The sequence below is a fragment of the Simochromis diagramma genome, unplaced genomic scaffold (genome assembly GCF_900408965.1).
Source record: "Simochromis diagramma unplaced genomic scaffold, fSimDia1.1 OVJJ01000603.1, whole genome shotgun sequence".
In the NCBI taxonomy this organism is placed as follows: domain Eukaryota; kingdom Metazoa; phylum Chordata; class Actinopteri; order Cichliformes; family Cichlidae; genus Simochromis; species Simochromis diagramma.
The window spans coordinates 9,744,566-9,769,091 of NW_024387414.1; the positions used below are offsets into that span (position 1 = coordinate 9,744,566).

The window sequence follows — 24,526 nt, forward strand, 5'->3', positions numbered from 1 at the left end:
GTCCCGAAGCAGCAAAGAAGCCCCAGACCATCTTATTACTGCCACAATGTTTGAGTTGGTTTGGTGTTCTTTTTATGAAACCCTGGGTTAGTTTTATGCCAGACATACTGCAACCAGACACAAACCTTACAAAAAGTTCAGCTTTTGTTTCATTAGTCATCAGAAGATTTTTCCAAAACTCTTCGAGCTCATGAAGATCATGATGTGTTTTGGTAATTGTGACAAATGTTTGTGTTTTTTGTCAATTCTTTAGATGTTGTTATGGATTCTTTTGTGACCTCCTAGATGGGCCGTCAGTGCAGTCTTGGAGTAATTCCTGGGAAGGTTCACCACTGTTCTGAGTTTTCTCTATTTGTTCATAATGGCTCTCACCATGGTTCACTGGAGCCCCAAAGCCTTAGAAATGGCTTTGTGACCCCAGATGTCAATGACTTTCTTTCTCAGCTTTTTGTTTTAGATTGTGGCTTGATGTGTTTTTTGGGGGTTTTTTTTAGATCTTTTAACCTACTTCAATTTGTCAGACGGGTTTTATTTAAGTGCCTTTTTGATTCAAGAGATCTGGCAGTAAATGGGCCTAAGAGTAGCTGGGGAAAATGAACTCAGCCATGATTAAAATGTGGTTAATTGCAGTTAATTCATGATTTAACAAGGGGGGGGGGGGGGGGCAATTACTTTTTCACATAGGTCACTCAGCGATGGTGGTGACTCTCAATGTGGGCCCAGTGAAAACCTAGTGAGAATCAATAAGTAATCAAATCAATAGGTGAAATCAATGATAGAATCAGAATTGCTAAATTCTGATCAGTTCTCATTCCTATTGTATTTATTACATTGTCGCTGTTCAAAGTGCCACGTAATATCATTAAGGAATTACTTAAGATACTTTGCATTTAGAGGAACAAATTCAATTAGTTAAAAAAAATTATATACAAAATTAAAATTAATTTAGAAAAAAAAGAAGAAAAAAAGTGTTTTGTAATACCATAAAACGTGGAGGTCTGGAAATTTTAGATTTTAGCTGCTAAATAACTTATTTTAAATTAAAAGGATTAATGAGTACCCAAAAAACAAGCAAAGTATTGAGTATTTTCTCCTGTTTAATGTGGTTGAAGGTATTAGATACTTCTAAAATGTTATTTCTCTGTTGTTAAGAGTCAAATTAGGTTGGCAAGGTTGCATAAACAAACACTAAAAACTTGGTTATTTTGCTCACAAGCACAACTTCTCCCTACACAGGTACTTAATATGTAGTTATGACAAAACAGAAAACTACATGCTGTATATCATAAAATCTAATATGTGTTAAAGTTGACTTTTTAATTCCTGCAGGTGCCTGATTTATCTCTGTAGATAGGAAAACTTTAGGCTAGTAATTGATTTTCTCTAATGATGTTGCTTTTGTTTGCTTTAAAGCAGGTTTCTGATGTCAATACCTGGGGTTTTTCAGACTGTTCCACAAAATCACCTAGTAGTGCTTTGTATTCCTCCAAATGTCACTTATATGTCCAGTCATTGCAGAAGAATCAGATTATTTATGTAGGTGGCATAACCCAGAGTTGCACTGAAAGTCTGAGGTGTATAACAGGAACAGCACAGTCCCTTGTGGAGCTGCTGTACTACACATCACTAAATCAGACAAAACACTGGCCAGTCTCACATACTGGGGCCTGTCTGTCAGGTAGTCAGTAATCCACAAGATGTGGGGAAGGTTGCTTGACATTTCATGTAGCTTCTCCCTCAGTAGCTGCTACTGTAGGAGAAGATACAAAAGTTACATAAAATGTGTTGAACACACACACACACACACATATATATATATATATATATATATATACGCTTCTTCTGGGCTATATTCTCAGCAGCATATTAAACATATCAGGTCCCCATAAGGAGAATCATGTGCTAACAGCTGTCTAAATGACTCGGGTAAAGTTTGTAGCATGCGTGCTTGTTGTTTTTGTCTGCTTCCATTTGTCTTTGCACTAGGATGATGTCGGTGTAAATGTGCAGTCATATTTGTTGTGTTCCCACTAGTGCTGTCAGCGTTAATCTCGTTGAAATGACGTTAATGCCATAACGCGGAAAATCTCCGTTAACAAGTTACCGCGGATCGCCCCGTGCGTGAGGCTGGACGGTGTCAACACGTTAACAAGCTAACTGCGCTAACGCACTAGTTCCCATCAATTGAGCATTGCGTGGCACATCCGACATACTGTTTTACTTTTGTCCATGACGCGCTTACCATCAGGGTCATGCTTCACATGAAAACCAAGATAGTTCCAAACGCCAGATCTGAATGAGGGTGAGGGTGTGTGTGTGTGTGTGTATGTGTGTGTATTACCTTGCCTGTGACATAGATCCAGTAATGTTGCTACCCAAGCCTTCCTCTTAATGTGAGTGAGAGATACATAACTGAAGCCCATGTTGACGTGGCTGTTTGGGCCATTAAGGAATCAAGATATACTGATAAAAAGTAGACTACTGGAAGAACGCAAACATGTACAAGGACTGTCAATATGGACTTGATAGAATGCTAGCATGCCAGCTGATCCAGTGAGACAGGTTATAAGGAACACATGTGGGAACAACGAATGAGCAGAGAATTAACACTGACACTTAAAATACCAAGAAACACTTGGAAGCTCAGTGTAATAATATCATTCGATGAATGTTAATATCAGAGCTGGAGATCCAGAGGCTACAGTGCAGCGGGAACAACAGACAGCTTAGTAGCAGAGGGCAGTGGAAGTGAACTAGATGATGCCCAGCCCCTTGCAGTGACAGATGCATCTACTGAGCTGAGGATGAAGATCATTGCAGAATTCAAAGCTATCAACTCAACCTCAAATTATCCACCCAACTAAGAGTACAACACCCCTGTCTCACTAACAAAGTCCCATCAGAGGAAATGCTTGCAGATGTGAATACTCCCCTATGCACCATCTCCACTACCAGTATCAGTGAAACCAATGGAGCTCATATATTCCTCTCCCACGGTAATCCTAGGAGCACTTGGAGCACTTACACTTATTAAGGATGTATGTAGGAGAAAGCAACCATTGAGGGGAAAAAAAGGCTGCATGCCAAAATCAGGAAAGGCTGGAAGAATGTTAGAGGGTTAACTGAGGTGCAGAAAGCCACCATGAGTGACAGAGCCCTAATGAAAAAAGAGGTACCACACGATTCTACAATGGAGGCTCTAGAAACTACCAAACAAAGGCTCAAAGTCCACTAGACGGAAGAGATTCACCAGAAAAGAAGAGGCCAAGAGAATAAATGACCTGTTCTCCAAAGAGCCATCCAGGGTGTATTCTCAGCTATAAGGGAATAACATAACAAGTGTAGACCCACCCACCAGTACTGTTGAAACTGTATAAGCAATACAGAAAGAAAATCTGTGCGAAAGAGATGGCACACAACACTAACACCAAGTGGCTGGTGGATCTAAGAGCAGACTTAAGAGCACACCATAACAACCTGCCAGAACAAGAGCCAGTCCACATAACAAAGAATCCTGATCCAAAGGATCCCAACAAGGGCATGATACCATCAAACTGGCCATTTAATTGTCTCTGTACAATATGGAAGCTCCGCATTGACCAGGCTGAGTTGGCACATGAGTCAATTGGCCACCCACCAAAGTTTGCTGCCCCCCACGTCCACGGATAAAACTGTTTTGCATAAATGTGATGGCGAATGATTATTTTTGTTTTGTACCTGCAAATAGTTGGTTTTGAAAAAAATGAAGGTATCTGTGTGGTATTTGAAATTTCAAAAATCTTATTTCCAGTGAAAGGACTACTGACCTAATTACTTGGTAATATTTGTTTACCATATTATTTACACGTATTTGATCCATATCATGTTGCAGAATTGGGCTGGTGCCAATCCCTGGACAGATCACTGGTGCATCTCATGGGCAACATAGAGACAGGCAACAGTTCACAATCTTACAATGTATAATTGCTACTTGTCTTTCCTGATTAAATTTGCTGTTAAAGTTAACTCCATTCTAGGAAAGTGAATCTTAAGCTACTTCTGCTCAGCTCTGCTGAGAATCATTACAGCGATGGTTGGGACTTCCAGTCAAGGAAATTAACTACGTACATAATTAACTATGTACATATTTATCTTCTTTCTGTCTCTTTGCCATATGCTTCAAGTAACCTATATTTGACAACAGCATAATAAAACTGGAAATTCTGTTTTTGGTGTGCCACCCCAGTGTTTTTGGGAACCCCTATAAGGCCACCCATATGAAAGGAATTCTGGAGGAGCTCCTGCCTGGATTGACTACAGAAAAGCCTACGACACAATCCCCATACATGGATACTTTAGAGCTTGGGACTGTACAAGGCTAATGCACTGATAACATTCACCAGGACCTTAATGGGACTGTGGAAGACAACACTGGAGGCTAACTCTAGAGCAATTGCACAAGTTATCATTAAGTATGAATACAGATATAGATTCAGGAGTGGAGTAACCATAACCCAAATCCGGTACATGACCCATGCTTTACACCAGAAGTGAGACAGTCATCAACTCACTGATGCACCTCACCAGGCAGGATCAGTGATATATGGACACACCTGAAGCCCATACATTTCTCTTAAATAACTTTAGGACATAATAATCTTTAAGGTAAGGTTATGTTAGACTAGATGTAATTTCCTGTATTATTATATTGCAAGAAATTTAAATATTTAATGTGTGAATATCAATATGCGAATCATATTCTGATTGTACATTAAGATTTTTGTCAGACTTCTAATCAGCAGAAAAATTTGGGGTTTGGGGATTTTGCATAAAGGGATATACATAAAGTATTAATATATAGAATGTAAACAACCTGAAAATGATTCATTTCACCTTTCACATTTCAATGTTGATAATGTGTATGGAAAAAATGTCTTTCTGAGGTTTTTGTTTGATGGGATTTGATCATATTTCTATGTCAGCATTAGGGTTAAATGTATTTAGTTGTTTTTTGTTTTGGTTTGCCTATTTGATATGCCTATCTTAAGATTAACTTGGACCAAATCTAACAGCCTAAGCACAGCCCAATTTTCAGAAACCATAAAAACATCCATGGATATCTGGTACTTAATGGGAAAAACTCAAAAATAAATTGAACAGCCAAAAATAGCAATCCCACATGAGGCTTGAATTTCTCCTCTTTGGGCATATTTCTTAATTTAATAATAATGGATTGGATTTATATAGCGCTTTTCTAGGCACCCAAAGCGCTTTACAATACCACTATTCATTCACTCTCACATTCACACACTGGTGGAGGCAGCTACAGTTGTAGCCACAGCTGCCCTGGGGCAGGCTGACAGAAGCGAGGCTGCCATATCGCGTCATCGGCCCCTCTGGCCAACACCAGTAGGCAAGTAGGGTAAAGTGTCTTGCCCAAGGACACAACGACCAGGACAGAGAGCCCGGGGATTGAACCGGCGACCTTCCGGTTACAGATGCGATTCCCAACCCCCTGAGCCACGGTCGCCCCATTAATTTAGCAACATAATATTCTGAAATGGTACTCTCCACATTGGAAAACGATGCTAAATGGATACCCAGTATGTCACAAATATCACAACAAACATTTCTAACCAAGCATCGGTGTCTGTTGAGATAGGGAATATGCATGCGTTTACTTCAAAGGCCTCATTCTATTTCTGACACGTTTCATTCCTACCCGGTTACCAGACATAGTTAGACCCCATTCCAGAGCAAAATAATGTGGAACCACACACTAAACCTCTCTGCTGTTGGTCCCTATTTGATGTGTACAAGTGGATTATCCAGTATAGTGAGGTACTAAATGGAATAATCAGGGGAGAACAAACATCTAAATTGTCAGCATATCAGGCATGATGGTACATGATACAGGCTTTGTATTTGTGAACACATTACTTATGCCACTGGAGCTGTCACATCTATTTAACTGATGGGGGTAGGGAGGGTAGCTTTAAATGCCGTTATGCATGTTCAAAAAATAACACAGAACGATCAAGAAAACCTGAGAGAAATTAACTGTATACAGTATCCTAAAAGCTAGGCCATTCAGTCGGTGCCTTGAAACCTAAAATTAAAACAGAATAACTGACTTTGATGGAAATCCCACATATTAACTGCTAACAGGAATCTTTTTTTTTGGCACAATTCTTTCCAGAGGCACAGGGGGATCTTTTGGGTTCATTTGCATGTAAAGTGGTGCATGTTCCGTCTGTGGGTTTGAGGTGCCTCCAGACTCCCCCTCCCTTGTAGCCCGCCCGACTGACTCAGTGAGCAGCCCTCACTCTTCCCAACCTGCTGGGCTGGGGCACAACAGCGCAGCACAAAACATCTTAAGGTCCTGTCAATCTCTCCACTGGCCAACTGAGGACAGCCTTCTGAAGAGCAGCAGGTTGGCAAAGACAAACACGAGCCATTCACAAAGACTCCCCTCAGCCAGACAGACAAAAGGCATGGACAAGATATTAAAAAGGTTCACATAGGGTTGCTGAGTATTAAGTGCAGGGGTGGAAATTATTCTGACACTGTATACGTTTCCAATATGAGAAAAGTATGGAGAGCTAAGATGTGTAGACAAATGTACTGAGTGGCACTTTGTGAAAAAGTCGATGTTGATGGATGTTGATGGAGGTTGCTGGGCATTTCAAGAGAGTGTTGAAACCATCTTATCAGAGTTAATAAAAGGAGAGGGTGTCGCTGGATGACCCATCATCTTTCTTCTCATCAGTGTGGTCTCCAGTCTCACAGCAGTGGCTAGAGGAGTGGGACCTGGCTCGAAGATTGTGTTTAGATAATGGCCATCTCCAATCATAGATAATCTGGCCCCATCTTTTCTTCACAGACACAGCAGCAGACAAGGTCAGGGGGAAAAAGATTCCTGGCGAGGCAAGGCGGAGATAGGGATGGGGCGGCTCTGAGATGATTTACTGCTGAGATTCACTCAGCTGCCTCCATCACCCTCCGTTAACTTTCTCATCCTGTCGTCTCTTCCCCTCTTGCTCTTTTTGTCTTCCATCTCTCACTCTCTTGCATTTCTCTGTGGGCCTTGTACTGAATCCCCATTTCTGTATCACTTGCTTCTTCTCCTACTTTGCTCTGTTTTGCCAATGGTAGATGGACAAAGAAAGGGTAAAGTGGTTATATGGAAAGATCTATTGTAGAGATGCATTTTTCATTTTGGATTTTAAGTCAATTTTCTTGGGTTTCAAGTGCCTTTTCCTCCAATGACCACAGACCAATTGACAAAAAAACAAACAAACAAAAAAACAGGGTGCCGAGTACATTCAAAGTACACTGAGTAAATGTTAAATTTGTCGAAACATAGTTGTCATAAGAGACAGATTAAAAGGCAGCTAAGCTCCCCTACAATGCTAAGTTCTTTCTTGAAAATCTAAGGAAAATATAAAGTAAGGCATGAGCCATTGTAATAGACAGCCAGAGAATGTGCTCTATGATCCACAGCGGTAGCCTATTGGCACTATGGTGTGGTGCTATGGCCCCCTACCAGACATTTTTTGAGCACTGATTTTTATTTCTCCTCCTGACACTCCCATATCCCCAGGGAGAGGACGTCTCTCAGGGACACTGTGCACAAAAGAAGTGCTACCAGAGTCTCCAAATGGAGTAATGGGCCCTAATGTCTGCACAGGCACGTAATCGAGACCCTTCCACAAGTTCCCATGACAGATAATTGCTGATGTCTTGGTAGTGATAAATGTGACTCCATTCTAGAGGTGCAAATGTCCTGGTTCAGCCCTGGATTTGACAGTCTAAAGGCCCCACTGGGATTGGTGTACCTGACTGGTCCTGAGCCTTCCACAGATGACTCCCTCGCTACTTTCTCACTTTTAGTCAGCCCTAGCAGGGCTGTCTATTTTCCTTTAACCACAAGCCTTCATAGTAAATCTCATTTCATTGTCAGCCATGACTGTGGTTTACTTCCCTGGCCTGTCTGCTGACTTCCTGTTGCCATTAATGCTCAATATCTCTGTTGGGGCCTGTCTGCTCAGTCTTATTTCATTCTGTGCTGTGTCCTATCCTGTCCTCCTATATAGAAAGTTCATCTGACAGACTAGCAGGGGCAGCGTAAAAGCCTTCTGTATTTCATTCAGACTACCTGTTCATCTCCCTTCTCTTTCTGCAGAGAAAAGGGTAGTAATTGATATTGGGACCCATCCATCCTCCCCTCTTAAGCCGAGAGATCCAATTTATCTTGGTAAGAATGCCGATTGGCTCTCTCCCAGGCCTTGTCGGTCAGACTTTTCCTGTTTTTAGATGGCCGTTAATTAAAGTGCTGCCATGACAAAAATAAGATCTGCATGGGGGGGGGGTGTATGGCAATTGAAATGGCCCATCAGACTAACACTTGACCACATAAATCAGCAAAGTGACTCAGTGTAAACTGACCTAGGCAGTCTAAATCACCACTCTGAAATGAAAGCACGGGGCTGACACAGACCTGTTCGGTTAGATCAAATTCAGCCCACATAAATCTTTTTTTTTAACTTAATCTGCATTATTCTCAGTGATGTTAGTCAAAAGTGACATTAGAATGATCTAGTCAATCACCATGAAAGTCAAATTAGCGATGATAGGAAGCTGTGCAAAAGAATCTGCACAATGTTAAAGCAGAATGTGATGTTTTGATATCACAATTCGGTAATTCATACCACAATTCATACCTTTTTGTACTAAGCAAAAGACATATCCATTGAGTTCTACTGAAATGCTCACATCAAATAATGGAAATCATTGAAAATTACTTAATTTAACTTTACATGGTTCCATTTATCAGTACTATTATATGCTATTAATGAGGCAGATAAATTGATAGGAATATAGACAAGTAAAAAGACAGGTTAGTGAATAGGTAGGTAGATAAGTCTATCTGAGGTAATGCAGAGTTTTCATAGAGTGATAGAAGGTGTTACTATCAACTACTGTTACTATCAACTACTGTAGTCATGCTCTTATTTTAGGATAAAACACATTATGGCTTTACCATAAATGTTCCAAACGTCTTAGATCATGATACCTCAAAATGTTATTCGGTCGTAGTGCTGAGCCATTTGACATGTTTTTAAGTTCTGACTCATCTTTGTATGTTTGGACGATATTTTCCTCTTAATATTGACTTTAAAATCAGGAATAAAGATTCTTCCCTCCCTATTCTTTTCTATTTTCTCAATATTTTATTTCGTTCCATGTCTTTCTATCTTGCCGTTGAACTGCGCCCAGTGACTATAAACCTGAGAAAGCCCCTCTGCTGGCACAGACTGGAAGTCAATAGAAGCAAGTGACCTATATTACAGGCTAGTCTACTAACTCCTGGTATTTTCTCAAGTGAGAGCAGACTATTAGGGATTACATGAGTGCTATTTCAGTGTATTTGTGTTTTTACATGTGTGTGTTTTCTAATGGGGGGGTGGGGGTGCAACAGAGACCAAGAGAAGGTTAATTACCTCCTCGTCCTTCGCTGTCAGCAGGTTTCACCTGGATGGGCCGGTTCATCTGGAGAGAAAGGGAAAGAAGTAGATTGAGAGAAAGAAAGAGTGAGAAGAAAGAAAAGGGAAATCCCACGTTAGCTGGAAACCATATAAGGTGCAAGATGTTGCAGTGTTCCTGGTGTTAATGTCCTGAGTCTGTCCTCCTCTGTTAGCTAAACACAAAAATCAAATGGTGAAGATGGCATAAAAAGAGATAAATCTGTCCAGTACTCCATGCCAGCATGTTTAATTAATCCAGGGCACTGCCTCTAGAGATGCCTGAATTCCCCTCACAGTTCAGCAGAATTAGCACTTTTCAATGACGGAGCCACACTGGGTGTCAGATGGCACTTGGAGATTAATGCCATTACATCAGCCACTCCCAGCCCCACCGGGAGAGGTCCTTTCTGGCTGGCCCTTGCTCTTCCTGTCCCCTCCTGGCTCCAGACTCCCAGTCACCAGCTATATCCTGCTCATTCCTGACCCTCAGCAATCCCTCTTTTCTGCCTGCATCCCCTCCTCCCCTTTCGCATCTCTACCCAGGAGCCCTTTTGTGACTTACAACCAATATGCTACTGGTCTGGTCAGCCAACTCCACCCTTCCCAAGCACCCTCCTTGTGCTAGAGCCTCCGAACGGCATAGCTATGAGCTTCTGAAAGGTTAACAGTAGGGAATTAATTTCATAGTGTGGTGAAAGTAAAACATTGCCAAGCTAACATGGAAAAAAAAAAATATATATATATATATACACACACACACACACACACACACACACACACACACACACACACACATATTAAAAGCTGCCTGCCATGAATAAAACTTCCCCAGGTTTTTTTCTCCCTGGAGTTTGAATACTAATACAGAAAATCACTTGATCTAGTGTTACAGATCTCTAAAATACAAATAACATCCCCCTATTCCTCCGTAAAAAAGGTGAGTGGTTTTAAGCCCTCGAAGACTCTTATTTATTGAGGCTACCTACGCACATAATATTTGGCGTTGTATTGTATTTTTATTTTTGGCGTTGGGTTTTCTGTTTGTTTTTTTGTTTTTTTTCCAGACTTCAGTTGGCCATCTTTCTAACTAGGCCATGCAGACAGGTCCAACATGAGAGTGCCAGTGAATGGCACAGAGTACTGCCCACTCAGATCAGTCAGCTAGGGCAGGATAGTGGGTGTTGTGGCCCTCAGGCAACACAGCACTTGACAGCAGTTGACATGAGCTCAGACCTTGGTTGAATATAGACTTGGTGGACACGTATAGACAACTGTATACATGGTGACACTCCTGGGACGTAATGTGCTCTCGAAGCAATATGTTGCGACACTGGAACAAAGCTTTGTAAAATGACAGAGGCATCACAAGGCTTGCCCATGGAGCTGTTCACAGATGCACACACAGAGAAAAAAGAGAGTGAGCGAAAGACAGAGACCAGAGCAACCAAATAAATATGTTAAGTTGTTGCTAATTGGAATAACAAAATTTCATATTATATATTCATGGAGTATGCGTTCCTCCTGGAGCATAGCCATCCAGCAGATGGCCAGAAATGCAAAGATCAGTTTTTACTCACTGCCCTTATGCTTTGTACTCACTTTCTTCAAGTGTTGGTGTGAGATAATTTGATAAATCACTGAGATAATTTGCACTCTCTCTTCTGTTGACAAACGCAGTCCCTCAGCATAAATGTTCTCAATACAAAAAATATCATTTTCTTCTTCTTCTAGGCTACATCCATTGTTCTGTGGGAGCCTGGTTCACTGAGACTCTTCAGTGAAGGAATACATTTGGAATCCTGCAATTTTGTGTGATAGGAGCCCATGTGAGTCCCCGTGATTACATTCACATGCAAATCTTACATAAAGTTCAGGAGAGGTAAAGTATTGATATGCGAGTCTGCTATTGCCAGAAAGTTATTTAGAGTTAAGCTAAGGTGTGGTGTGTACATTTGTGAGTTGTTGGAGGTGAGGTTTTGGGGTTTTTTTGAGGGCAGAAATGGTCTCACATAAGAGGTTTAGGGTAGCCTGAATTCCCAAGATCCACGCCCAGTGATCAGTCAGCTTCCAGGTTTTAAATGGAAGCGACTGGTCAGGAGGCTTCATTAGTAGCCCCTGAGCCACTGCAGCAACAAGAGTCATTAAGCAGCCCTAAAGTACACTTGGGGTTGCTAGGAAACCAAGTGGAGGTGGCCAGAAGGCAGGCAAGGCAAGCTGGCTGTTGGTCTGTAGGCATTTAGCCAACCAATTGGCACGCTTTTCTTTCTTCTTCTTCTTATTTTTTTTTTTACTTCATCCAAGGAGGTCACAGTAAGAAAGGAGGGAAAAAAAGAGATTTCTCAACCCCCACCTTCAAGCATGCCCCACTTTCATGTCCCTTTTTAGTGACTGTGACAATGAGTTTTCGAGGGAGTCTGTTGCAACTTCTGCTCCAGCTCCCTGCCAAATTATGGAATTTTTTTTTTTTTTTTGCCAAACTTTGGGGTTGTGAGTGGTGCTCACTTGCATATGGCTGGAGTTAAGATGTTTGCTTCTCTGAGCTACTTTATAATGTCCTCTGCATACATTTTCTTGAGGAAAAACAGAATGTTTCCAGCTTGCTACACAGAAATTGTAAAATTCAACTTTACTTTTATCTTCACTCTCTTTCTCTCACATACTGTGACACACACACAGGAGCACAAAAGTCTTGGGGCTCAATAACAGCAGGTGGCTTAGGTGACATTTTAATCCCTTATTACTGAGTGCAGGATTAGCCAACAGATCAAGGCAGAGTTAATTATATGAATTCATCAGAGGCTGGGCGAAGAGGCTGCCTGCTTTCCCCTTGGGCCAAGACCCACCCCCACCCCACCACCCACCTTTTGCGTGCACACACACACACACGTGCACACAGACACACTGAGAAAGATGACAAGTGACGTTCTGTATGTCTGAGAAGCTAGCTAGTTCCTTATTAGCATTGCAGTGGCAGGAAGCTAAGATAACACATACAGTGGAGCCTCCAGAGATGCTGTAAGACAAATGATATCTACTACCTTCCCATTGGGCCCTGTGAAATGAACTGCGTAGACTTTCGAGAGGAAGACTACAAGCTTTCATCCTGCAGACATGTGGCTGCTGAGGCTGAAAGGAGTTCAACCACCCCCCGTCTTGCTTTATCTTTGTCTCTCCCTGCCCCTTTGGCCTCCAAAACCAATATGCTTCCCACCACAGCCCCTTAATGGGTTGATCAATGCTGACAAATAGGCAGCTCATGCTGACTTGCCTGGGAACTCACAGCTATGTGCCTGTGTGCTACTGCACTTAGAGAACCCATCTCTCTTTCTCCTCATCTCTCTTTTTTTGTCTTTTTCTGTTACTAACTTTTTTCTGTCCATATTTTCCCATTTGTCCATATTTTCTTTCTGTTCATATTTTCTTTATGCATAGAGATTCCTTGTTTCAGTTCTAATCTCCAGGAGTGAGTCATACTGTTATGATGAGTAAAAGTCATCTGGAATCGCAAAGGGTTGGACCAAGTATGAAAGAGAGAAACTTTCTTACATTTTTTAACTAAAGGACAGTATATTTCAGAGTGTACACTTGTGTATTTGTGTGTACATTCACTTAAGAATATCTGTCTTTGGCCGGTGTGTCTGATTGATAACAGTGCAGTGGGAGAAAAGACAGACAAGGACACCACTGGCATTTGACCATGTTTCACTATGGTATGTGAATACCACAGCTCACAAAGCAGCCAAGAATAAATTCTATCAGATGCTCTACATACAAATATTGCTCTCTTGGAATAAGTGCTCACACTTGGAATAAGTGCTCACACTTGGAATAAGTGCTCACACTTGGAATAGCGTGAACACTTAAACACTTCAGCCATTCTTGAGTCCCCTTGACTGATTCTTTAACTTCTTTCCTGGTTTTTAGATAACTAACATTACCAAATATTAAGAGGACGTCTGATGAACATCTCATCTGTAAGCTGAAATACTTTATCTCAGTTGTTACCTACAACTTAGGCTACTAAACAGCTGGAAAGTATCCAAATGATTAATCGTCCAACTTTGATAATTTGATAAAGACATTCTAATCAGCTACGAAAACTTAACAAACTTAAACATCAACATGATGTAAAACTTTGTGCACCAGACAGAATTAAATACTCAAATCACAAATTTAATCAATTCCAATTCTTTCTAATGAAGAATGAGTGTTAGTGTTGGCTTAAACTCCCAAAAAACGTCCTTATAATGCAGCTGGTGTAATAAACAAAAAGTTGCTAAACAAAAGGCACTTTGCTGAATCCATAAAATGAAAGTTAATTCCAAACTATAGTTTCATAAGGCTGCGATGAAATATTTCCATATTGAGCTTAATTTTAATGATACATTTACAACACCCAGTGGAATCATTGCGTCATATACACATGATGCAAAATGAAACCAGATCCAGGCACACCTGCTCGTTTCGTTCTTCAGTAAGCATCCACGCTTGACAGTTGCTTTGGGTGAATTGGGATATTTATAGGAGAAGGTGTGGTGATGAATCATTACCTCTTCAGTCAGTTACATTACTCATCTCATAACTTTTAAACAGCTGTGCCAATCACGGTGGCACTGATGAAAGTGGCTCACCAAATGAAAGGAAGAGTCCAGACCGAAAAAGAAAAATCTTCTTGTCCAGAAGGTGCAGAGTGGCAACCTTATAATAAATGCAATTCATCTTCATATTCAGGGTGCAAAGCCCAGATGATAAACCTCTATTTGATTTTTTTTTTACCCTCTATAGAGATATCGAATGACGGTTCATTATTTTTTCAATCTGTCATAAAAGCACAGTTGTATTGTAAAAGAGACACTGATCTGTTTTATAACCAACCTGTATATGCAGTGTAAAATGACTTGCATTGTCATTCTGGTTCTTTTCACTTTGTTTGATTTAGAAAATTAACAAAGTTAGACTCATTTAGTTTTGGCTGCTTCTGAATGTTCTAAAAAACCCACAACTGCCAAAAGTGTGATTGAGCATTGCCCCTTTTAAGCCGTACATAAACGAGCAATTTTCCACAAACTCCTGTTTGCATGACTTCTACTAGAAAATTGTGCAAATGTTTTCCTGTCTAAAACAAATAAATTACTTTGTTAACTAAAACAACAATTACACCCATATTTCTGCTCTACTACATTACATTGTTCATCACATCTACAAATCAAGCTCGATTGCGTTTTTAATGTGTTGTAAGTGCATAAACAAAAAGAAAAAACTGTAATACACACTGACCTGTTGAAACTGGAATAACCGCATCATTCAGGTATTGTCTCACTGTGACACCATGGATTTAAAGGGAGATCTTTAAAGAGGATCAGTGAGAATTAATGTAGTGTCTTATGACACTTATGACTGAATGAAGTGTCTTAGTAAGATATTCGGCCAACATGTGCTGCCAAAAAAGATTCACTGTCTTGTCATTGATTCTGCACGTATATGAAAGTTTAATAGAGAGATGAAGCACCTTTATTCCAAAAGATAATTCCTCGTTTGGTTTGTTGATGAGTGCTGTCTGACACGTCAGTCCAAAAAGTAGTTTAATTAGAGATCTGTTGATTGGCAAAGACACGGCACACAATTCATAGATTTTTCATTTTTATCCACCCATTCAGTGAGGTCTCTTTGCCTATTAGAGAAGGTTATGCAAACCTGCAAAGGACCACTTCCATTAGGACAAAAATATTTTGGGGTTGGCTTTTTTGGTCTTTTTTTTCCAGAGGACAAAGAGATTCACTCAGAAGAGCTTTGTATTGATTTCTAAACAGGAAATGAGCATAAACCATGCAAGCTAAAAGCTCCACATAGTATAACAGAGGCTGTACCAAGGTTTCAGGGTTTTCTTTAAATATGTCCCCAACATAGTGATTTTTTTGTTCTTGTTTTTGTTTTTACTATTGTTCATGCAACAACTGCATAATGTCAAACCTCACCACAGTCAAATGTTACAAATGAATAACAAAATAGAAAAAATAATATTGACACCGGTTAATTAATTCGTCCTTGCTGTTATTTCATCTCCATTCAAGTCATCAGGGATCATTATCTTGATAAGCCATCCATTGTTTGATGCCTCTCATTATCATTCAGCAGTTTCGCCGTCAGTGAATTCATTGGAGCTGTTGATGCCGTTTACAGCCTTTTAAGCTCAATTAAAGATGCTTAATGCAGACTGACTTTTCTTACAGAACCCACAAAGAGCCATAGGCACTGGTTGAGACAGAGGCTCTTGATTACAAAATAAAATGTACAGACCATTATTAGGCCGATATATATGCCCTGTCTTCTGGCATTAATATTAGTGCCTTTTGAGGTTCAGAGAATTGTGGTTAAGTAATCTGTTTCAGTGAGTGGAACTGACATCTCTGTCAACAGTGTGGTTTTGTTTGTTTGTATGTTTTCTGATTTTTAATAGATAATTTTTTCTTCCAGTATGTGCTCTGTGGAAGCCCTAATGAAAACTGAAATTACACACAAGACAAAGTGTCTAGCTAAAATTAAGCATCTACATATTTAATAGTTTTTACATTCTCAGTATGCATTATACTAACGTTCAAAGTCCTCTTCTTCACCTTGAATTACAAACATTACGTCACTGTAGGCCTCATTTTCAAACCAGATCTTGCACTGGCTGCACTATACCTGCCCAAATTACTGTTTCCATCATGCATCACTCACACGTCAGGACATTCTGTCTGTGTGGAGGGAAAACAGGCCCAGCACAGCGGGAATGATTCCTCTCTTAAATTGGAGTTCACAGTGACCTCCCCGTGAGGCCAGTGAGCCAAGAGAGGTTGGTTCTTCCTTGTGGGTTGGAGGGAGATGGGTTAGAGCTAAAGTGATCACACCCTGCCTGTCTCCCTTGAAAACACATGAAGGAGGGCTGTGTCTGCCTCACTGTGAGGACGAGGGAGAAAGGGTGCTGACAGCTGAGCAGAGGGTTGCTGGCGGTGAAATGTGGCCTATTTTTAGCTTTGAGTCTGAGCTCCTATTTAAAGACTAGGTACTGAGGGTCAGTTTGGGAAGAAAAGGGGGCATCAACGGCAAAAAAGTTTCTTCAATCTAGCTGACACAGTAATCCCTGGTGTTATGCTGCAGTATCTTAGGAAAACATCTTTGTATTTGTGTTTTTTCTCTGTAATCTCTCTCTAGTTCTCCATAATTACCTGGCAATTGATTCTCTCCTGGAGCGAGGTTTTTGCTTTTAATTTATCTCTATGAATCCGGTATTGGCTCTTTGGTCCTGTGAGAGGCCCGGCTGAACATCTGAACCAATCTATACCACACTGCCCTGCTTTGCCTGGTCCAACCCAATCTAGTCTTGGGGACTGTAGCCCTGACAGCATTCACAATAGATCTATTCTCCTATTCTGTTTTTATGTTTTACCGTATCATAAGGCCTCCTCTGGAGCAGGGACAGAGGTAGACACAGACAGAAAGTGGATGAGAAATCGAGCTATCACACCATCCTCTGCTCCATAAAGCCACTGTTCTTCCTCTGACTGTAGATGGATTGCTGTGTAGATCACTCCAACCAATGGCCAGTACGCTATATTACATTTATTCCTCCACCTCTTTTCCTCTGCCCGTGGATTTAGGGGGGTGGAAAGAAGGACAGGGGGAGTTGGCTAGAGGTGCATCAGAAGGTGGGGAGTGGGGGGGTGACAATTCAACACAGTGAGACAAGACTAACAAATTAGTCAAAGTGACAGGGAGTTTTATGAGGTCTGCTCTTGTGAGGCGACTGCTGCTCTCTCCCCTCTCTTTCCCTCTCTCTTTCACTGGGCTGCAGGGACATTACCGGGGCCGTGTGTGTGTGTGTGTGTGTGTGTGTGTGTGTGTGTGTGTGTGTGTGTGTGTGTGTGGTACATACTGGAGCATTTCAGAAGGAAAACAGTAATGAAAAAAAAAACTGGTGAATGAGGAGAAACTAGAAACATCAAAGTGAAAGAAAAAGAAAAAGTCAGAAATAACAGACTTCTAAAATACAAAAATACTTTCTGTTCTTTTGCATAAATAACTAATTGTTTGGCTTTAGAAATGTGATCATTTAAAGTCAAAACTGCAATTTTGCCAGCACATAAAACTAATGTGGTGTCAACATGAGGGAGTTTTAATATGTTGGGCTTTTAATCTGTTATTTATAACAAAGAGGGAACTTGTGTTTGTCGAAAATGTAAGAAAAATTGTTCAACTTGTTATTATTGTATCCTTTGCATTGTAAAAATCTCATCAATTATTTTTTTTAATTAACTCAGTGTAATTAGAGAAGTTTGTCAGGTAACTAAATATCCAATGAATTACTTAAGTCATAATTAGGCTATTTAGAGACACTGTTTAATACTGTGTTTCTAAACACTGATTAATTGCTTATACTTCCCAATACGCATTGTATTAATGTGAAACTAACAATATACACAGAAGAGTAAGATAGTGTTTTCTCTGACAAAAATGAAAACAATAACAACCATAATTTTAGCCATAATTATGTAAAGTGCCTTCATTTTCTGGAAATTATAATGATAAATATTTTTTCATAGCTTATTGTGACTTTGAGTTTTAAAAGCCCTGCCAATAAGGTTTGACACAGTTAATAGCATGATTAAAATAAACATAAATATAAACATTTCTGGATAAAGCTTGTAAATGTCTTCTCTCAGAAATTAGGAACAAGAAGGAGAAGTTTGGTTTCACTCTATGCTTTGCCGATCTTTTAGCGTCTCTTAATTTACCTGAGACTCTAAATTTACCTGACACTGTGACACTACTGATAACAAGATGCTGAGTTCTTTTTTTCAACAGAAAGATCTATTTGGAACTCCTAATTCAGTCAACATTTGTCTATGCACATGCACAATTGCAAAGTAGTACAATCTGATAACAGCACACGTACTGCTGCCAGTACAGGCTCCAAAGCGCGGAAGGTTAAATGCTCTGATTCAAGCACACAGAGCCAAGGCAAGAATCACAACAATAACCTGGTAGCTTCCCAGGAGCATCTGTCACTCTGCAAGGCCACAGCACAAATGTTTGTGAGCCAGCCTGGGAAAACAGCTAAAGTAGTTCACGGTATAAAGAGGAGCAAGAGAATAATAATAAGTGGAAGGTAATGACACACAATGCATCTGTCAGATTTATGAGTGTATATCCTACTCTGCTCCTCTCGTATACCTGCCGGTTGGCTCTGCACTTGAGGCCACACAGTCCACAATGCTGTTGAAAGAGTCGGCAGTGAGAAATCACAGAGCAGCAGGGAGAATAGTGCCGGACTCTTGCTCTGCTACAACATCCAACAATCAAGCCCCAGAGTGTGCATGGACACAAACATTTCAAAATGGTCTGTGAATTTTTTCAAAATAAAACAAAGGTTTCAACAAACAGGGAGTATCTCCAAAATGTTTGTTTATTGGGAATCCAAAGTTGAGCCAGAGGAGATGTTTCTCTTGTTCTTCATTCAGTCATGCTGAATTTCCAGGTTAGCTTTTGTTTTACTAGTGTGCAGTGAAAAGTTGACAAGAAAACACCAATATGAATGATGAGAAGTTCTAAATGATTTGCAGATGTGTGAGAAAGGTTATTGTGAACAAAACTCTCATATTTGTATAGTTATGGTTGCTTTGTGATTTACATGTTGAAAACCTTTTTTTTTCTTTTGTGCAGTATGTTTTTAGATAGTTATTTTATCATCGATATAAACCTAATATGAAGCACATGTGTCAATCAAACAAGTACATATGAAAGTAAATATATGTTTTAAATAAATAAAGCATGTTTAAATAAACAAAGCATGACATCTCAGCTACCGATATCTTCTAGGAGAGGTATTTCCAAATGGTGTTCGTTGAGGCAAGTCCAGGGGTGCCTTGGGATTTTGAGTTAATTATACAGTGCAAATGCACATTAAGTAATGAATAAGATTTAAATTTCCTATATTAGTTCACAATGAAATATATAATTGATGATTGACTGCTTTGGTGTGTAGTACAAGCTAATTAAATTGTAGGATACATGCTAGGTCTAAATGCTTCAGATGATAAATAGGCTATTTTCTGCAAATATGGATATAGGTATGAAGAAAAACTGATTCACATCAACAGTGACAGACAGAGCAGACAGACTCTGCTCATATAAACGTAAGAAAAGGGGCAACCATGTATCATGTAAAAATATAACAAAAAAAACCCCCAACAATATAGCGCATACAAGGAAATTATTTGGATTTATGATTTATAAAAACTACAAACACCCAAAACCCAAAATATGTATTTATTTTAGGCTAATAATATATATGTAAACATGTGTTTACCTGAAAAAAGGATATCAGGTTTTGTATTTTGTGCATATTGAGTATGGAAGAATAAAGTAGATCAGAGTAGAACAGAACAGAACCGGACAATAATGCTATCATCAGTCTTAAAAGCAGAGTAATATCGCCAATGAACACATTTATTTGTCTTCTTATTTTCACTATGTGGATACGGTGATGCATTGAGCTTAAAAGTCACAAGAAGCTTCCTTTGATTGTTTTGCTTTTAAGGATTTTCTTTTCAATAAAAATTAAAACAAAATGAGAAATTATTGAATGCAGCAGGACTTTTAGCATTTTAAGATAAAATCCTATGCCATGCTTACACACAAGCTGCTTATGATGCATGCTTTACATTCAACCTATTCTCTTGTCAACACACAAAAGGGCACTGTGTATTCATGAAAATCCACTCACACTCACAGGCTGTGCATAATAATAGAAGACAAAAGCATGAGGTTGCCCATTATGCAGACACCCATATTTAAATGGTCTCATACACACAGAACAGAACAAACACAGAAAAAATAATACTAATAACGGAACAGAAGACCTATTGTTTTAATAATAAAGAGGAGTGTTATTACACAAACAAATGCATGCATGTGGATATCCATTTACATAGAAACACAGACACCAATATCTCCTTGTTCATTGCACACATTCATTTACACACGCTTATGCTAGCGGACTTCTTTAGAGATGCCTTTAGACACAGACTAGCGCACACACATGAGCACACAACCCTGTAAGTGTGTTTCAAGATGCCGTTAGGACAGAAGGTTGTTTGTGAAAATGATCACATCAATCGAAGTGATAGATAAAAGACTGGGAGCAATTGATAAAGTGCCACAATTATTTGGAAGATGAATGGCTGAATTTGCTTTTGAAATTGGACTGGATCTCAGTGCAATGGAACAGAACTCATCATCATCAATGAGCCTGCCGTTAGATTGCATTCTGTCACAACCCAATATCAGCCCGGACAATTGGATCCATCTGCCAAATGGGATCAAATAGACCTACTCACACAATATCAAAAGTGATGTATAGTGACCATGTGCAAACCATATTAGAGTGAAAATGCACAATGCATCACTGTGTATGCTGTTGCATGTGTTCACATATTACATTTGATATCACCACATGTGAGTATGCTCAATAGAAATTATTAGGAGAACACATGTACGACACGGAAGGAAATGATACAACCAGCAGTAGGGGGACGCTTGATGCTTAAATGCTCCAAACGAACCCATCAATTCATATAAAATGTGTGAGATGGTTATAAAGACAAGGTATAGAGTGAATAGCTTGAAAGTGATGTGCAGTTACAGGCAGCCTTTAACAGTCGGATGAAGTAGAAATCACTTTCTTTCATCTTCTAACTCCCCAGTTCCTGTTTTTTTTTCTTTTATTGTTATTATTTAAAAGAATATTTGCAAAGTTGCAACTCATAAAACTTGCACTATTGGATCACATAATTTATTTAAGCCTATAAATCCTTTGGCTTTTGCAGTTATACGCCTCATAATGATGCATTGGTTAACACGGCCTGAATATTTGAGCCACATAAAAAAGGTAATAGATTAAACCAGGGGAGTGTGTAGAGCCGCAGCGTGTGTGTGACTGCGTGCGTGTGTGAGCAGAGCTATCGGTAAAGAAGTATTACTGCAGCTTACACAGGCCTTTGCATACAGAAGGGAACATCAGAATGCACTGTATCGCCACTGCATGGACACACACAAAGCAAAAGAAGAGGGACAAACCAAAAGGGGCTGGAGGGAAACACACTAAGTAATGTATTGTGCTAGGATGATAGGTGACAGGGTCTGATGATAAAGAGGAAGCGTGTAAATGGGCCTCTATTAAGGGAGAGGAAGGTTGAAGGATTGTTTACAGCCACAAATCTGCCCAAAGAAAACATATTACACCTGAAATTAGTTCTTTAATTTTTCAGTCTGCGGTGTCTTCAGAGATATCTGTAGCATCTAGTATGTCTAATTCGCAGGGACTATAAATCACATACACATCTGCTTCAACCTGTAAATCTGTCAGGTATAATGACAGTGTAATTTTGTCTTTATTTGTTGTATTATTTAGTTCTTGGCTTATTTTTCTTCTTATTTTCATTGTTTTCTATTCTGTTGAAGTCCAGTCTCTGGGGAAACTATAAAGTAAAATATTGCTGTCTAGAGCACTCGCAGGCAAAAGTTAACTGAAAGGTAATTAAACTTTTCCAGAGACACACTCATACACAAATCTACACTGCACCTACGTTTGCAATAAAATGGTCTTCTTTCTGGTTGTATGTGAAGGAGTATGTGTACACAGCATCCTGACATAGCTTTCACCATTCCATCTTGTCTTTTTTCCTTTACCCTCGAGCACACAAAATACCCCCATGGAGTCAAAGAGAAAAGTACGCATACACCGTCATGTGCACTCATAGTCCCCCACACACACATTATTCCTGTGCGGTCAGTGTCTGGGGGAGCTGTGCTGTCAGAGAGCAGACCGTAGTGTTCCTGGTCCCTGCTCCACCTGCTGTGACAGCTAATTAGGCCTGGCCAAAAAGCCAAGCCTGTCTGGGTGCTGAAGTGGGTGTCATAGCATGGCAATGCTATGGCAGGGCAGGGCAGGGCATGGCATGGGATGGCACAAGGATAGTGTGGCCAGCTGATAAGATGCCCTACCATGATGTCCAGGGACACACCTTACCTGGGAACACCCATGGCCACAGTGATGTGTCCTCGTCTTCGTTAGTCTCCCCTTCAGTCATTAATTACAGTCACGCACTTCTATTAGTCCTCCATTTAGGCTAATCAACAAGCAGGGTCTCCGCTGACATCATTAGCTCTCATAACAAGCAGCAACACACTGGGAGGGGCATTCCAGAGCCTTTTGTGAGCATTAACCCTTCCTTGACAGTAATGAGTCTTCCTTATTTTGTGGGTACATCAGGGCCGTTTGTCCTCCTCCGGTTGTCCAACACCCCCGAGCCTGTTTCTCTCACACTACCCTGTCATTAGGAGACAGCAGAAGCTAGCACCAAAGCTGTGGATGCTCCAAGCAGACAAGGAAGCTTAAATAGCATGGCAGGATGTTACCACTGCAAGGGGTGTGTGTGCAATGTATTTTTGGGAGGGTTAGGGATCAAAGGCACTGAGGAAATGGGATGAGACAGGACAGCCTACGCCTCTTGGGTAAGTGTGTTTCTTTGAGTGTGTATGTAACTCATATTAGATATGAGGAAGAGAAGGAAACACAGGTTAGAGATGATGACAGGGAGCTCAGACATTCCCCTGGACCAGCAGGGGAGCATGGAAATAGAAAACAGTCCCCTGAGCGACAGCGCAGCCTCCTGAGATTTGAGCCATTTAGACATAATATTAAAAGCACAATACAGACATACGCATAATTCTAAATGCACAAACTGAGTATTAAATCCTGCTAGTTTTACAAAAGAAAAAGACACACCAAACTTACCTTTTACTATATTACTATTTACTTTTTACTTGTCATGCATATGTACACAACTGTGCAGCAGATGGTGTTAATTGTCCGCCATATAGTCAGATTTCTCAAATGAATTAATATGTAAAAAGAAATAACATCAGTTAGATGTGTCATGCAAGCCATGTGTGAGAGGTGTGGCTTGATGGAGCCAAACAATTCATCATAATTCATCAAAGTTTTTTAGAGCATGTACTTGGTGAGGAGCTTTCAATGGGTAAATGCAGAACGTATGTTTTAATATGTCATCCATTGCTTTAATATATCCATGGTAACTGATTGTCTGCAGGGTAAACATCAGAGCAAAGCACTTAGCAATCACAGCCAGCTTTGCAAACCAAAGAACACATTCAATAATGTACTAGATGAGAACACTTGAACCATACTGAAAATAAGCACAAAGGGTGAGAAAAGTACAACAAAGTTAGAGGAACCTTCACGTGCACAGCTTCAAGTTGACTCCAAAGGCACAATCCTAGCCAATTACCACATTCCAAAACTTGCGCTGAGGGCAATGGGTAGGTCTTTCTGTTCTTTACTTATTAATCTCCACCAGACTGTCTGCATGGTGGTTTGACAGACTGTTCGCTGTGAAAATTCATGTTATCTCATCTTCTTCTTCTTCTAACTCATTCACCTTAGTTTCAACCATCACTGACCAGTAACTGAATTTTATTATTGGAATTTTCTAAGCTGTACTTTATAAAGGCATGCATGCCCTTCTTCCCGCTGTGTGTTAATGAGCCTGAACCATGTGAAAAAAGAATTTAAAGTTGTTTTTTGAATACTGTAGCCATACTGGTAAATCTTATAACAGAACGATTGGAATAAAAAAAGTGTGGAGAAGGAAAAGAACAGCTAATGATCCAAAGCATCCCACTACATCCATCAAACATGGTGGAGGCAAAGTTCGCATATTTGGCCGCCAATGGATATGAGTCACTTGTGTTTACTGACAATGCGACAGAATGAATTCTGAGGTGTATAGAACTATGCTCAGACTGAGGTATAGTTTGCAAAACTGTAGATACTGCAAAAGCAATAGTAGCAATAGTAACAAAACCAATAGCTTCTCAAAGCAAAGAAAAGTCATATTCTTCAATGGCCAAGTCAGTCACCCTGTCTCAGTCCAATTGAGCAGCCTTTTAAGTTGACA

The 24,526-nt window shown here is 40.1% G+C and overlaps 1 protein-coding gene across 12 annotated transcripts in view; it reads right to left on the reverse strand.

Moving 5' to 3' along the window:
* The window catches only part of celf6 (CUGBP Elav-like family member 6), a 154,218-nt gene that overhangs the window by 54,290 nt on the left and 75,402 nt on the right, over positions 1-24,526 (reverse strand). For all 12 annotated transcript variants that reach the window (XR_005693214.1, XM_040012129.1, XM_040012130.1 and 9 more), the window contains one exon: positions 9,483-9,531. Coding sequence is in view for 11 of the 12 variants with exons in the window: in XM_040012129.1 (XP_039868063.1) it covers positions 9,483-9,531 (49 nt within the window). In the remaining variant the exon portion in view is untranslated. The remainder of the gene's footprint in view (positions 1-9,482; positions 9,532-24,526) is intronic.